The 16,999-nt window shown below is 45.0% G+C and overlaps 1 protein-coding gene across 1 annotated transcript in view; it reads right to left on the bottom strand.

Annotated features, from left to right (window-relative positions):
• LOC147725549 (transmembrane emp24 domain-containing protein 11-like) overlaps positions 1-16,773 on the bottom strand; it is a 147,695-nt gene extending 130,922 nt beyond the window's left edge. Inside the window, exon 1 of the mRNA XM_086964241.1 lies at positions 16,572-16,773. Within this exon, the coding sequence (XP_086820367.1) occupies positions 16,572-16,704 (133 nt within the window). The 5' untranslated portion in view covers positions 16,705-16,773. The remainder of the gene's footprint in view (positions 1-16,571) is intronic.
• Positions 16,774-16,999: the final 226 nt, after the last annotated feature.

The following is a 16,999-nucleotide window of genomic DNA, read 5'->3' as shown; positions in this document are numbered from 1 at the left end:
CATATCTATCCTATTCTCATGGTGTATCACAAACATAATAAGAATGCACAAGGGAGCAAGGAAATGAATCATCTAAAAACATTGTGTTAGCAACATAATACAGTGATTTTGATTCACAGTGATGAAAGAATTGACTTTGACTAAGCAAGACCTGTTCTGGTTTTTAATACTCATGACCTTGAAAGGCGTTGATCTTTACTGGTCCTGTATTATTTGTAGATTTTTGTTGTTCAATGTTGTTTTTCTTTTGAAGGTTATGTCATACATTTTTGTGAAAACAAACGCTGTTACGTTGCACAGAAAAATTAACAATGCTGTTCTTAGCTTCAATTATGTTTTCTTCTTCTTATTTGTTACACAGTTATGGCATATAACATATTGTTGCATCATCAATAACAATTCTTGCACACCTTATCACTGCAGAACAGCACTCGTGAAATAATTTCACTCACTATCAACCAAAGATGAGGCTGGAGGGACTAAGATCTGTGTCCATTGTTTAAGGTCTCAATACATCCAGCCTTAGAGAAGAAATACAGATCAGCGAACTTCTAGCTTCTGTCTCATCAACTGACATAAAGGATCTCCAAACACTAATATTCTGTAATATTTGACATCATTGTTCTTGCTTTAGTGAAGAAAACTCCTGATTTTATTAAAGACACGAAAGCGAGTATTATAACATAACATAACACAGCATGTGCATTTGTAAACCCTATATTCACCCAGAAGGGTATATTATGCATTCTCGTCTTGATTTAAATTGACAGCAACCAAGATGACAACAACTACATATCCTATAAAACCCAGGGACACAGAAAACCCAAATGAAGAAATAAAAACCATCAACCAATAAGCAGCAACAATCCCTCTTTTCTTGCGAGAGCAGACAACTAAATTGAATCCAGTATAGAAATTATGAATAATACAAGGATGACTGCCATAACCAAAGTGAAGTCCATAATAGCGGTCTTTTTAATGAGATGACCCCAAAGGAGACATGGCCTCATTCAGCACTCTGCCAAGTTCTGAAAGGAGTAGTTCCTTGAAAAACTAATCTGCACCTCAGGAGGATCTTGTACAAGAAACCCAATTAAACTGATTTGTGCGTTGATCCAGACAGCTTCGGAAAGGAAAAAAAGGCGGCTAGTAAAACAGTTTGCCTCCATGGGTAATAAAATCAAGACTTTCCTTCACTAAAGCTAGGAAAATCTACATTTATTTACAAGACCTGAGGCTCCTGTTATGCTCGTTCAAAACATAGCCACAACTGAACTAACCAGATGAGGAAAGGGCAAACAGCAGAGTATTGCTGGAAAATACACACTTTCATTATGATCAGAGTGGCCTTGTGAGATTCCACGGAGTTTCGCCCACGGGCAGAGAATATGTACGTTGCACGTCTCGAACTGCATTTTAACACCAGTAGCACTAGCAGCGCTGAAAAATCAGCACAAATGCCACCATTTGAGTGGACTTTGCTGCCTCTCAAGTGTAAAATCTACGTGAGCGGCAGCAGATCTACTCGAGAAGCAGCGACCTCCTGTGAGTGCCGCACTGGAAAATCGTGGTAAAGGATGGCAAATCTCGCTCGCCAGCTCACATTTCTGGAGTTTCATAGGAAAACAAGCATTGGAAATGCAATAGGTCTCGCAATAGAAAAGTTTGAGCTTTTGATGTGGAAAATGTTTTTTTTTTGTGCAAAATATAAAAGTATAAATTAAGTTTTTACAAATGGCAATAGTTATAAAATATTCACATGTTACATCTATAGCATTAGTAAAGGTACAATATATAGTTTCCCCCTGTTTTACATGTATTGACCTGACAAATAAAAATGTTTTAACATGAACAGAAGTGATAACCTTTAACATATTGTTCTGACATTTGTAATAAAGTTTGAAACATTGCTAGCAAATAGTTGAACCAGTTGTTGTTGAATTGTTGCACAGATTGATGGTGTTGTGGCGCTGAGTGATGTTGTTTTGGCTACAAGTAATGCTGTGGTGTTTATTGATGCTGATGTTGTGCATAGGGATGTGTGGTGCCCCTGAGGGATGCTGTGGTGGTGCTGAGTGATGCTATGTTGATGCAATATATAGTGTGAGTGCGATAGATAGATAGAGGGAGGATGTTAGATAGAAGGAGGGCGATAGAGGGTGGACGGGAGAGGGAGAGCGATAGAGGGAGGGCAATAGAGGGAGGGAGGGTGATAGAGTGATGTAGGGCGTTAGAGTGATGTTGGGCAATAGAGTGTTTGAGGGTGAAAGAGTGAGGGAGGGCGATAGAGTGAGGTAGGGTGTTAGAGTGAGTGAGGATGGTAGAGTGATGGAGGGCGGCAGAGAGTGCACAAGAGGCTGGGGTGGAGGTTAAAGTAGACGGCTGGGGAGGGGGAGATACGGGGAGGTCTGCGTTGGTGCAAAAGGAGGGATCCGGGAAAATGCTACTGAAGAAAACCAGTGGACGAGGTAAATGGAAAAGGAGCGGCTAGTGAGGGAGAGCAGTGGGAGGAAAGAGTACAACATGGGAGAGGATGGTGAGAAGGGGGGGTTGCATAGAAGGAGGCTAGCGAGGAGGGGGGTGAGCGCTGGGGAAAGGAGGAGGCTGGTAGAGAGGACACTGGGGGCAGAGGCAACCTTTTGGTTGATGTGGAATAGGATGTTATGGTGAACAGACCAGTCCACGGGGAGGATGTGGTCAATCGTGACTGCATCACGTTGAGCGATAATGGCATCTAAAGTTGCTCCTTTATTGTGCGTTTCTACTGAGCAGAATTGGGTAAGATTTTTGTATTGAAGGAGATTGTTAAGGGTTTGAATTAGTGAGTTGTTAACATCATTCCACCGTAGGTTGAGGTCTCCTAGAATTAGGTTGTTTGAGTCACCGAGTGAGCAGTGAGCAATGAGGTCGGAAAAGTGTTTCCCGAATGCGGAGGTGTTGCCTGGGGGATGGTATAGAAGATGGCAGAGTATTCCTCTATTGTCATTTGTCTTGATGTTGGTAAGACATTCAATAGTGCTGTAATCGAAGGTGTCCATTTCCATAGTGGCAATGTTGTTCTTATGTATGATTGCTATACCTCTACCCCTTTGCTCTTTTCTGTCTTTGTTGATGATAGTGTAGCGTGGGGGCACCAATATATCTAGGATTGGTGCAGAGAGCTCATTTAGCCAAGTCTCAGTGATGAACGCGATGTCTATGTCATGGGAGAGGATGGTTTCTGCTAATTCTGTTGCATGTTTGGAGGCTGATCTGCAGTTTATGAGCACGCATTTGGTAGAGAACCCCTCTTTGTTGTGTTTCTTTATGAGGGGGGCCCTGGGTAAGGTGGTAGGAGGGCCGTGGGTTTTGGGGGATTCAATTGGTGGTGCTCCCTTCTGAAAACCGGTGATCACTTGAATCTTGGATTTAGGTGAGAATGTGGGGGGAGTCATATGTTAAAGATAGCTCCACTGCTTCTTTTGCGGACATAGCGACTTTAGTTCTTCTGGGTCTCTGTGTTCGGTTTTCAGGATCAGTTATTATGAGTCTCTGTGACAGGGTTGCGTGGGTGGTTGGGAACTCACTCGGACGTGGCATGATGTCAGGTCTTAGTTATGTGGGGTTGGTCAGAGTGGGAGTCTGGGGAGGAGTTAGCCTTGGCATGTTGAGGTTGGATAAGATTTCGCTCAGGCCCCGGGTTATCATTTCCAGCTGGGTTTCTAGAAGGGTGAGACAGAGCTCCATGTTTGCCGAGGAGGGGGTGGGGGTGGCTTGGGCAGGGACGTCTTGGTAGGGGGTTGGCATGTCAGTGTAGTGAGGCCTATTGGTGGATGTGATGTCTGAGTTTGGGGTCGTGGGCCGGGGGAGCAGTGAGGCGTGATGTGGTTGCACCATCCTGTTGCCCATAAATGGCTTGCAGTATCTAGAGGTTGGAGAATACAAGAGTGGGTCCCTCCTGGATTGGGGGTTGGGGTGGTCCGGTGGAGGATGTTGTGAGTGGCACTCGGCGAGAAGTAGGAGCTCCTGATTCCTGGGGGCAGAGGTGAGTGTGATGACTCGTGGAGGGGCGATACTTTTCTGTCACAGGGCGCAGGAATGGTTGATCGACTCTCCTTGTGAGGCAGACTTGTTGGGGTGCAGAGTAGGACAGGAAAAATAGGGGCAGGTGCAAGGGGGCGATTCGCAGCGAGGGGAAGAGGGAGTCGAAGGCTTCTAGATTCCCATTGTTGGATTGAATCAAGACTGTACCCTTCGTGTAGATGGCATAATGAAACAGCAAGGGCCCAAAGAATGTCGGAAAGGAAAACAACTGAACCAGAAGAACTAGTTTTCCCACTGAAATTGCAGAAATTTCCTGTAAGAACTATGGCCTGGAATTGTGGGATACATATCTTGGAGATCCAACCTGATTATCTGATTGCCATCTCTTAGGTGAATAATAGACTCTATCTTGAAAAGATGTTAGAAAACCAAATTGTTGAACTGTTTGAAATGTATTACAATATAGAACTCTTTGTGTTTCTTCTGTACTAGACAAATTGTGCTTACAAACTGGAGGTGCTAAAACGGGGTGGCTGCATAATTTTCGTTGGAGGGTATCCATCTACTGAAAAACTAACAGTGTTTTACAGTTTGAAAATGAAGAGAGAATGGGAGAACTGACCGATGGTTCTTTGCAGAGCTCTATGATGCCTGTGCCATTTGTAAAAACCAAGGGTCTGCTGTAATGCTCTGCCAAGTGGGAAGGAAATATGCTAGGCCATAATTGGAAAGGTTTATAGGAAATGTGGCCTACTCTTTGACAATTGCAAACAAAACAGGTGATGGAGTCAAGCTAGCCGGGCTGATGAGAGGTGTTACCTCGAAACCGGTCCGGTCCTCGGATGCTTGATTCCGTTCTGGGAAGGACATGGCTTTTGTAGTTCGGAATGGACTGTTCCCATGGGGCACAGGGTCAGAGCTGATTTGCATATCGCCATTGTCTAACCCAGGGTGGTGTGGAGTGCAAAATAACGATGGATTTGGGCCCAGATCTTTGGACTGGGTTGAGTGTGTGACATTGATCCACATTCGGTCCATCACCTGTTGTGTTTGCATATTCCGCCCTAAGTGCGCTGGGGATGCCCAGACGTGGGTCCCAGGCACTCCACACCACTGGAGTCAAGCTAGCCGGGCTGATGAGAGGTGTTACCTCAAAACCGGTCCAGTCCTCGGATGCTTGATTCCGTTCTGGGAAGGACATGGCTTTTGTAGTTCGGACTGGACTGTTCCCATGGGGCACAGGGTCAGAGCTGATTTGCATATCGCCATTGTCTAACCCAGGGTGGTGTGGAGTGCAAAATAACGATGGATTTGGGCCCAGATCTTTGGACTGGGTTGAGTGTGTGACATTGATCCACATTCGGTCCATCACCTGTTGTGTTTGCATACTCTTTGACAATGGCATCGGTACCTGAAACGTCTGCCTCACTGAGAACAGAATTTTGGCTTGAATTCCTGTTGTTCTCCAAAATAACATTTATACTGATTCCATGCTCTTGAGGATCAGCGGCTGCTGCCTTTGCTGACTCTGACAAAAACTCAAGATCCAAATATCCTATGTACATAAAACCTGTACTGTATCAATATAGGTGAACATTGAGAAATATCCTTAATGAAGGCGCCTCCAAATAACAGTCAATTGGCATGTGGATGTGCCTCCTTAGCTGCCAAGCTTCCTAACTTAGGATCTATCTTTAATAACAAACTGTTCTCCTTTTTCTGAGGCATAGCTGTGTTGGTATTTTCTAACAAGCAAAGTAGCTATGTGCCCAATTTGATAAAATAGTTGGATCAATCTGTACTACCTCTGCCTTGCCTCCATAATTAAGTCCAAAAACCCAGTGAGAGAACCCTCCAAAGTTCTGAGTCCTCTCGGTCCTCTTCCCACTTAGCCAAGGATGAAACAGGAAGTAAAATGATTGATTGATAGAGAACAATCTCATCAATGAAATTGGGCGATATTTATTTAGAAACTAAATATCCTACCTTTGCCAACATACTCTAATTTAAAAAAGCACAACTGCAAGTCATACTGAAGGATGCAAAATAGACTGCACTTATCTGTAGAGTTACGTTACAATTTGAAACACAACTTTCAGAAAGTTTGATTGTGTGTATCCTCCAGCTGTTTAAATTGATATAATCTGACCAAGCTGGGGAACAACAGAGATGTACATTGGGGAACAGACTATTTCTTACCAAATGTATCAAACAGTGAATGAATGAGGGGAAATGCGGGCTTCTTATGTGTTGAAACATGTATCTGGAGGCTTCTTACTGATGGTGCCTCCCATTGATCAAAAAACCTCTGCTAAGACTGAAAGAATGAACCTTCGGCCAAATTAATGCAAGTCCCTGACCATACAAATGAAAACAAGAGAGGCATCTTTTATCACAACGTTGCTTGTTCTTTGCTAAACATCTTGTTTTCTGCCCAAAATGTCATTCCCTATGAAAAATGAAAGAGAAAATTTATGGTAGGCGGGTTAACGTTCAACCTAATTTACATATAGCACCTTCAGAACCTCAGTTGTCTAAAATACATATTTTGTAGGTACGGTGGAGTGATGAAAGAAGGGCTATATAAGACAAGCCTAATCACTCTTGTTCGGGTATGGCATTGCCTTGTGCTTCACCATGGAATGTGTACAGTGTGACCCTGGTTAGGGATTTAACCATGAACTAACTAGGGTTAGCCTGAGGGTAGCCTCACTGTAAATCATTCACTTTGGTGACCATGTGGAAGCATGGGAGGAGCTTGGGGTGTGGGCCTCTGCTCACAGCTGACCTCTCTCAGCCCAGGGAGCGCAGATAGAAGCTGACTCTTTAAAAGATCGTATAAGGTGTTGATAGAACGCCATGTTATTCTGAAAATTGTAGGGGTGCATCATAATCACCGATAATCAGCACCTGCATATTTAGAGGACTGTATTAACGTGTAATCTTTAGCAATGTAGTGTTAAACCAGTATATATTAAAATGCTAGAAGTATATTCATATTGTGCTGAAGATTAGAGTAGTGTATAATCGTATAGATGCTTAGGAAATGCAAAATTGTATTGGGTCACATGTAAACGTGATGCATTAGGATTAAACGTGCACCATGTAAAAGTTTGCACGTGTAGGCTGCTTCCATGTAGTGAAAATAATGTCTTAGATGACCGCAAATAGCAATGCTTATAATGTGATATTAGAAAATGTGTGTTTAAATGTAGGAAGGCCTGACTGCAAATAAGTATAGGAAAAGGCCTAGTTGTGATTTCTTATGTTAGCCAAAAGCTGTAGGCCCTATATGTATTTTTCCTTGGGAAGTCTCATTTCTTTTTTTAAAAGCAGACAGTGAAAATTGTGTGTGTTAAAGGACGAGTTGTTTACCAGCTTCCATTCGCAGGTGCAAGGACACATGTCTCCTTAAGCAGGACAACCCTTTGTTAAGAACAGGGATGGTAGGAACAGGCGCCATGGGAGTCAACTGGAATGCAGATAGTCTGTTTTAAGCGAAGATGGTGTCTGGAACTCAAGTTCGACTCAACGGTTCTTGGATGAAGTCAGAGTTTCGATGGAAAAATCCAGAAGGAGGACCTGCTTGAAGGAGTGTACTAAGGGCGTGCCCTACTGTTTTGGGATTTTGCATTAGGGACAGTGCCCCGAGGGAGGAGAGGTAGAGTAGGAGCGAAGGGGTAAGAAGGAGCATCTTAGAACAAGCTCTGTAGCTTAGGCTACTTACCTTTGCAAAGTGAGTGTACTTCTAAGGAAGTATTTTCTGCTGATACCGTCTTCCTCTTTCCTGGGAATGATGCTATGTAGCAATGTCACTCTAGTGTTAGTGTAGGGACAGATTAATGGTTTTCCTTCCTTTTAGTCAGGTTTTAAAGTCTTTATTTCGATTCATAAAAAAATCATAAAAGACAAATAATAACAAACATTGCTTAGTTAAAAAATACATAATCTTTAGGTTCATAAAACTAGTATTAAATGACATAGGAGACAAACCTGAAGGAAAATTACTAAAATTAAAATACAACAGTAAAAACGGGAGAATTTACAGATAAATTCAAAACACTGTTTAGTGGCATAAACAGAGATGGACAGTCTGGTTTTGTGATGCTAAATAGGTCGTAAAGGAGCATTTACATGATCAATAAACTGTACAAGAATCTGATCAGAAGGGAAAAAAAAGTAAATCACAGCAATCACAATGGTTATGCTAAGGTTTCGACCTTATTATCCAGGCTCACCCCAGGTATTTAGCCAAACACACTGAACTGACTTCTGAGGTGTTAGTTGTTAATACACAGATGGCCTCGTCAGATCTTCTTATGGGCAGGCGCTGGAACAGTGGCTTTAACCATTTGGCTCTTGGTGCCAAATATCTTGGGCATGCAAACAGAAAATGTCCTTCGGTTTCCTTGTGGCCAGGGCACCATCTACAATGGTCCGTAGTACTCGTTGTCCAACTTTTCGTAAATGTATTCAATGGCAAAGCACCCACCCGAAACTGATGGTAGAGTTTCCTGTCCAATGTTTTGGAGATTATATCCCAGTAATGTTCACGGGATGAGTCCAGCTTAAAGGACAGAAACCTACCCGTGAGATTGGTGGAGCTTGAAGCATTGACTCTAGTCTGACGAATCGTGGCCCAATACAGTTCTTTAAAAGCTGGTTTAGATGGAAAAGTACTAGTAGTGGGAGATATCCAAAGCTGCTCTAGCCCCATATCCGTCAGAGTAGATTTTACCATTTTAAACCATTTGATTTTTCCTGAGCCCCCGAGTGACCTAACTTCAGCTACCTCATTGGCAAATAGGGTAAGTTCAGGGGTTGTCCATAATCGCCTCCAGAAAGCAACCAGTCTGAATCTGGCCATCTCATTAATCGGAGGACAACCCATGTCCAGGCAAAGAGGAATAGAAGGGGACGACGGTGGCAAGCCCACCAGGTTACGCAAAAATTTGCATTGTATTTTAAACAAACCCGTAAGGTCCATATAACCCCACAGATCTGCACCATATAAAATTGCTGGATTGATTTTGGCGTCATAGATCTTAAGTGCCGGAGAAACCCGCTTGGTGATGGATCTTTTTTGTTCACTTAATAGACAGCCGGTGAGGCGGGCAAGCTTCAGGTGTTGTGCACCAACTTGAGCTTTCCATCTAAAGCGGCTGTCCAAAGTGACCCCCAGATATATCATGTTCTCCACTTGATCCAGTTTAACACCACCCATACTAACTGTGCACCGGACAGGGCGATTCTTTGTTAGGACCATGAGCTTGGTTTTCCCGACGTTCACCTTTAGGTCGCTGATGACACAGAACTCCTCAAAGCGGTCCAACGCCCGTTGTAGACCGCAGCGTGTTCGGGAGAGGAGAAGGGTGTCATCAGCGAAGATGAGCATCGGGAATCGCTGTCCTGCTAGCATCGGGGCATCCGTCGGAACATCCTTAAAAAATTTGACCACTTGGTCAATAAACAATAAAAAAAGGGTTGGTGCAAGAACGCACCCCTGGCGGACACCTCGGGTCACTGGAAAGTGTTCCGTCACTTGACCCTGGCCTCCCCATCTCACCCTCGCGAAATTGTCCTCATGTAATTTAATTATTAGGACCAGTAACTCCTCGGGCATTCCCAAGCTCCTCAAAACTCCCCACAGTTTGTCCCTCGGGACTAGATCGAACGCGGACTTCAGATCAATGAACGCTGCGTAGATGGTACCGCCGCCAAGCTGAACCACCTTCCAGTAGATCAGACAAAATCTGAACACCTGGTCGATGGTGCTTGTTCCTGATCTGAAGCCCGCCTGCATTGGAGATAGTATGTCCTCTAGTTCGATCCACCCTTGGACCCTACCCAAAATCATACGTGCAATGAGTTTTTGTGTTGTGTCGATGAGGCTAATCGGGCGATAGTTACCAGGAATGGACCTACTGCCCTTTTTGTAGATAGGTAATATCTCAGCCCCCTTCCAGGATTTGGGTATGCTTGCACCAGCAGCTATGGAATTGGCCACCTTAGTTAGGTAGGGCGTCCACAAGGCGGGGTTAGTTTTGAACAGGTCGGCTGGTATAAGATCCATGCCCGGTGCTTTCCCTCGCATAGTAAGGCCTATAGCCAGCTCAACCTCTTTTTCCGAGAAAGTGATAATCTCGGTTTGCAAGGGTGGCTGTGGTACCATCGCCCGGAAGCTGGGGGGATGGCGGTTCTCAGCACAGAACTGGGTTGAATAAAATGTTACCCATTCCGCAGGGGACACATAGTTTACAGGGATGCGTGCATCCGGGTCCTTCCCCCACTTAACTATTTCCCAGAACTTGATGGGGTTATTTGATGTAGAAGCCTCCAATAAATCCGACCAATGCTTATCCTCCCACTCCCGTTTGGCTTCCCACTGCGTTTTCCTATAGTTTGCTCTAGCTTCCTTCACTGAAACCATAATCCGAGACTTAACTGCTCTAATAAGTTGGGTATGGGCTTCCCTACATTTATTGTTATACCATTTCTTAGGACAAATCGGTATTTTACGGTTTGCCTGGGGCCCTGGTTGTGAGAGCATGAACTTGAGGTCTGCAAAGCAACGGTCATGGAGTTTTATAATGTTGTTGGCCATTTCGGAATTGTCCCCCAACTGATCATATGCCAACATCTCACTATATGTGTTGCTAATCTTTGCATTGACCTTATCCCTCAATGTAACATCCTCCACAATTTTGGACCATTTTAGTCTCTTCCTATCATTGGTTAAGAAAGCGTCCCCAGTCTGTGAGATACCAGGGTTCTCAGATCTCACTAAACCCGGTATCCTTAATTTTAGGGACAGGGGGTTGTGGTCACTTTCTGGGCGGGGAAGTACTGCCATATCCACCAGCAGGGGCCAGTCTCCTAGTTTTAACAGGATATAATCGATACGGCTTTTTCTTAACCCGTTATCGAATGTAAAATTCGCTTCCTGGTCCGATTTTGCACGGCCATTAACAGCCCGAAGACCCCTATTGAGACAAAGAGCCGTCCAATTCACTGCTGCCTCTGTTGTGGTTACTGGTTTGGTGGACATCAGATCAGGAATACCCCATACTGCATCTTCCGCAGAGCCCCAACTGTCCCCTGAGTCCGGTAATGGCTCAAAGGTACAGTTTAGGTCTCCAGCTAGGAGAGTGGCATGATCACTATCTAAGTCTGCCAGGATGTTATCCAATGTTTCCATCAGGGGTGGTGGGCGGCCTCCTGGTAATCCTTGGGCATATATATTAATCAGGATCAAATCCCGACAACCAGTCCTACTCAGCTTAATGATAAGGAGATCAGGGTCTTGTACTATGATTTCTGTGGAATAAAATCCCAGGGATTGTTTCACCCAAATCAGTAAACCCCCTGAGGCTCTCCCTTTGGCACTTCTAATTGCAGGTTTAAAGAAATTTATGTATCCCTGCCTAAATGTTGGTTCGATTGCCTAGGTTTCCTGGAGTAGGATAATATCATATTTATCCATAAACTCCAACCAATCGTCAGAATGGATACGGCTTTTAACCCCCGCAACATTCCAGGACACAAGGGTGAGTAATTCTGGGGCGTGGGCCACAGAGGGTACCGCCGAGTCCAAAACTACTAGAGTGCCCTGACTGTTCACAGTGTCCCACCCATTTTTGGTGCACCCATTGGTGCTCTGATTTTCCCCTATCTTCAGGGAGACTTCCATTTCCCTTTGAGGTGACGTGGGAATTCTTACTGTTATTGAGGCCCCCATTCGCTCTTCCTCTAAAATTACAAGCTGCGAGGGCTTATCGCTCTGTCTAACTGTCTGAGACCCAGGATTTACTATGGGTTTGGTTATGCAAGACCGAGATTGAAGTCAATCGTTGGCCTCAAGATCAGATAATGGGCCAAATTGATTAAAAAGAAATGGGAAGTGTGAGGGTTGGGGAGTCCTCATGGTGGGATGGTTCCTGATGGTAGGTTGACCGTGTCTGGATCCCGTTAAGATACTACTCTGCCTATGTGGATAAAAATATGCTAGGCTCAGTGTCTGAACATCCCCCTGTCTGGCAAACCTTGCTTTTCTACTGATCATTTCTACCACCCAGGGGTCCTTAAACGAGATTAAAACACAGTCACCCTCCAGATCTTTTGTGCCATGACCCACCCAGTCCACTCTTCTCACAAACAGAATTTCAGTTGGCAAAGAGGGAGGTAACGGTCGGTTTTTATTTAACCAATAGGTCACCTTATTACGCAGGTCGCCGAAAGTCTCCCTCTTGCCAGGTGGGAGGGGGGCTACACCGGTCAAAACTATTGTATATAGTGCAGCCTCAATAGGGAGGTCGGCCCGCGGATTGGTATGCCTGCGATGTTTTTCTACCAGAGGTTTTATGGTGTTACGGTGATGGTTAACTAAAGGCCCTTGGGGGGGAGGCCGGGAGGTATTCAAACTAGATTGAGCCAGGGAGGGTGGTTTGATTGAGTGGGGTCTAGCAGGGTTTAGACTATCCGATTTGGCCGTTGGCTTCATCTTATGCGTAAATTGAGATGGGACTTCAGGTGCATTATTTGATGTAGTCTTACAATCTCCTCCCCTCGTTGGTCTATTAGTTGCTACCCCAGGGAGTTTATTATTAAGAGAGGTGGGAGTATTTGTTGGCTTAGCGGCTGGATGTATTAGTTTTGCCCCCCCTTGGCTCGAGCCGGTTAGAGATAGTAGTAGGGCTGAGTTCGTATTTACTACTGCCTCCATGGTGTCTATTTTTAAAGTCATTAACCTGGTCCGCTCTAGAACAGGTAATAAAAGATTTTTCATCAGGGCCTCAATTTTAACCAGCAACGATTCATCACTGTTTTGACAAGTAGGACATGGGTCGGAGGATCCTAAAAAGGTAAGGGAAGGACATAGAACATTGGGAAATGTACTGGGACGTTGTTTATCGCTAAGATTACCCATAACTGGTGATGTGGGATTGCCGTGGGGATTACCAGTGGTATCTTTTACTTTTAGTTTAGGCATTTTGCGTTCTCTCCCCCCCATATAGCTCATATCGTGCTTTCTCTTCCTTGTTACCTTATCGGTGCCTACCGAATCCATGTGTGTCGCTCTAGTGGACACAGTTTTTGGAGAATCGGAAGGTGAGTGGGGGGTTTCTGAGGTGTAAACTGACTCATAGCTAACCTGGGATGCGGTTTCTGTACTTGGCTCAAGATCATCCAGGTGGTGTTCAACATGGACTGGTGTATGTACAGGAGAATCAACCCCCTCACTATCCATATGCACTAGGGCCTCGGTGGTAACTGAGTGGATACAATTAAAGGCTGCATGAGCTTGTGCCGCGGGGCTAGGAATCGTGGCCAGCTTACCCAATGAAGAGCGCTTTCCACTAAGTAAGTCAAGTGAAAGGCGTTTTTCTACCATGGCAATTTCTTTTTCAAGTATTCCTGTGGCACGAGTAATAAAGGCATCCTATGGCCCCGAAATCACACCTTTGGGAGTTTAGACTTGGACTATGCGTGTTTTGCCTGAACGTAATGACATATTTCTAGGATGCACAAACAAAAGAAATGGCAACTAGACACACTATTTACACAGGATGATTATACTAACATAAGAGTCCTCGCAGGCAATACAATGTGTCTTGAGTCCAGGCACTCGGGGATGTAAAAATAAGCGGATAAAGGTTAACTGTTCCGCCTACCTTGGTTGTGGCACAATACCAATATAGGGGTTATGGGCCGGGGCCGTCCTCTGCCGTCCTCGAACGGCCTCAAACGGCCCACTCTTAGCCCGGTCTTTGCTCCGGGCTGCGTCCCGCGCTGCGGGAGGGATGGTCCCAATTATACCAGCGTTGAGGGCGGTGGGCGGGCCGACAGGGAGAGCGGACCGGAAGTGGTAGACGGTCTAGCAGGGACTCCTGGGTAATGGAGTCCCTGACGCTCGCAGCCCTGCAGCCCTCAGCCAAAGATGAAACAAACTTCCCCCGTAGAGTCCGAAGCAGATGCCCCTCACTGCCTCCGGCGATGCGGCACCCGCAGAGCGGGTGCGGCGAGGTCCGGCGTCGGGTTTCTCACTGTCCGGTGAGCGCGTCCTGGCAATGCGCTTACAGCAAGTTTTACAAATGTCCCTTCCTTTTAGTCAATGCAGTCATCTCTTCACACAGGGACTGTAGTAGTTTGCCTCATGCTTTTAGAGATCACTCTGATCATTATATTGAGTCGTTTGAGGCTCATGCGTAGGATTATGTTCGTATTGGTGCCCGTTTATTTTCTGAAGCTCTTGCTGAGGTGTTTGTATACCCAATTGTTTCTGGCTTTGTAATACATTTTTAAACTTTATTCTGTAGTCGGTAATTATTGATTCGGACTGTAATTTTTAATGATAATTTGCAAATGAGAAAAGAGGTTCTTCCCTTTACACTTCTAGCATACAAAAAAGGTTCGGAGGAGAGGATTCAGGTATTGGTAAGATAAGGTCTAAAATTCAGATAAGAATCCGGCGTCATCAGTGTGCTCATGCCATTAACTGTGATTGCTGTTCCAAGTATTGCCATGCTCTTCTGAGTAAATGTGCAGAGGCATCCCACTCTTTAAAAGTTTGCATACGTTTGTACTCATGTAACTCCCTGGATTACTCGGTACAGCCCAGTATGAATATGTTGTATAAACATGCACAGTGCTATGTTGCCAAAAAGGCTTGGATTGCACAGTGTAAATAACGCCACTAAGGAAAATCCAAAACTCTTGCTATCGTTAAATGACACACATGAGCACCCTGTACTATGCTATTAACATATGACCGACATTTTAAACAGTTGCCTTTCTTGTTGCTTTCAACTCTACTTGCCTCCAAGATGAACCACAGTCAAGCATTCAACAGAGCAAGTCTGTCAAATCCATTCATCTACCTATCCATTCATTTATTCATTCAATTGTTTCATTAATTGCATTAACTTCATGTGCCCACAGCTTTCTTTGAAAGCAAAATCCCTCTCTCTATGTCGATGGTGAGATGTTTCATCCATTTGTTGGTTGTGACATGTACCTGTTCCTTACCCATCAGCAGCACCTGCCATATCCTCGGATTTGTACTATTTGGGAATCACTTGTGTAACATGTGAGGGGCTGATTTCTGGAGATTCAAAGGAAGATTGCTGATCATAACCCGTGTTTGTTGTTTTCCGAGTTGCATAGAGGAAGACTCAGCCCCACCCTTTTCAACGTATACATGAGCCCCCTCGCGACCATCGCACGCCAACACAACCTCAACATCATCTCCTACGCGGATGACACTCAACTGATCCTATCACTCACCAATGACCCTTGCACCGCCAAAACTAACCTACACGAAGGAATGAAAGAAGTAGCTGAATGGATGAAACATAGCCGTCTGAAACTGAACTCTGATAAAACAGAAGTCCTTATCTTAGGTACCTCCCCCTCTGCATGGGACGATTCTTGGTGGCCAGAAGCCCTTGGAAAAGCACCCATCCCGACAGACCATGCACGGAACCTGGGCGTCATCCTGGATTCCTCACTTTCGATGTACAAACAAGTCAACGCCGTCTCTTCATCCTGCTTCAACATTCTTCGCATGCTCAAAAAAACATTTCGTTGGATCCCCACCGAAACTAGGAAAACGGTCACCCACGCCCTGGTCACGAGCCGACTGGACTACGGAAACACCCTCTACGCCGGTACTACCGCTAAACTCCAGAAAAAACTCCAACGAATCCAAAACGCCTCAGCCAGGCTCATATTAGACATCCCGCGTAAAGAACATATCTCTGGTCACCTGAAAAACCTCCACTGGCTTCCCGTCAATAAGAGGATCACCTTCCGGCTCCTAACCCACGCACACAAAGCACTCTACGAAATCGGACCAGAATGCCTCAACACACGGCTGTCCTTCTACTCCCCCTCCCGCCAGCTACGATCATCCAACCAAGCCCTTGCCACTGTACCTCGCATCAACAAAACCACCATGGGAGGTAGATCCTTCTCCTACCTGGCAGCTAAAACCTGGAACTCCCTTCCCACTTACCTTCGCCTTACTCAGAATCACCTAGCATTCAGAAAGCAACTTAAAACGTGGATATTTGACAAGTAATTCCCCTCCCCTCCTCAAGCGCCTTGAGACCCTCTGGGTATGTAGAGCGCTATATAAATTCTTTGACTTGACTTGACTTGACAAAGTACATTTCTTGTGTAACATCAGACAGACTGGGATTTCTGAGCCAATGTTTTGCATGTTTTTGAGCCCATCCTTGCAGTGCTGGAAGCAAAATGCGAAATTGCCACCTTCAGAATGATGCAAAGTGCTGCTGGCTAAAAATCCAGGTCCAGCTGGAGGTGACATCAAGGATGAGGGGAAGGAACACTTGGCAACTAACACAGAGAGTTGATTTCAACCTATTCATAAAGTCGCCACAAAAATGACTAATTATACAATGAATATTCCAGGAACGCGAACAGTGATTTCAATGAATGAGCCATTTTTTAGTTGGATTCATAGAAAGACTCTCTGCTAGGATCATGTCAATAGTTTTACGTTATATTAAGACGGATGCTGTGCCTACCTGTAATCAGAGTATCTGTCGGAATGTCTTCTATGAGGCACTTTTCCTCCCTTTCTCCAGTGTGGAAATAGAGGGCAGACGAGAGAGCCCAGCAGCAGCTCAGCAGAAGCCCAGCTAGCAGCACACTCTTCATGGCCAGAGAGCCTTCCCCCTCACTGCAGCTCTGGCTTGTTGCGAAGGAGCTGAGAGCGGAGAGCGGCTGCCGACTCCCTCCGTCTGCGCCTGGATTAATGATTACAGGACTCAAATATTGAACTCTGTGGGAATTAACACCTGTAGTGGCACACGTGTAACTAATTGCTGTACAACTCACAAAGAAGGACAAGTGAGGTCGGCGGTGGAAATATATTTGAAAAAAAACTACCCTTTGTGTACCCTCCTCAGTTTAAACCTTTTTACAGAAGTCCATTATTGTATTTTTATAATTT

Source organism: Lissotriton vulgaris, chromosome 3_2, assembly GCF_964263255.1.
Source record: "Lissotriton vulgaris chromosome 3_2, aLisVul1.2, whole genome shotgun sequence".
Lineage (NCBI taxonomy): Eukaryota > Metazoa > Chordata > Amphibia > Caudata > Salamandridae > Lissotriton > Lissotriton vulgaris.
The sequence above is the reverse complement of the archived record's forward strand: the minus strand, read 5'-3'. Positions and strand labels throughout refer to the sequence as shown.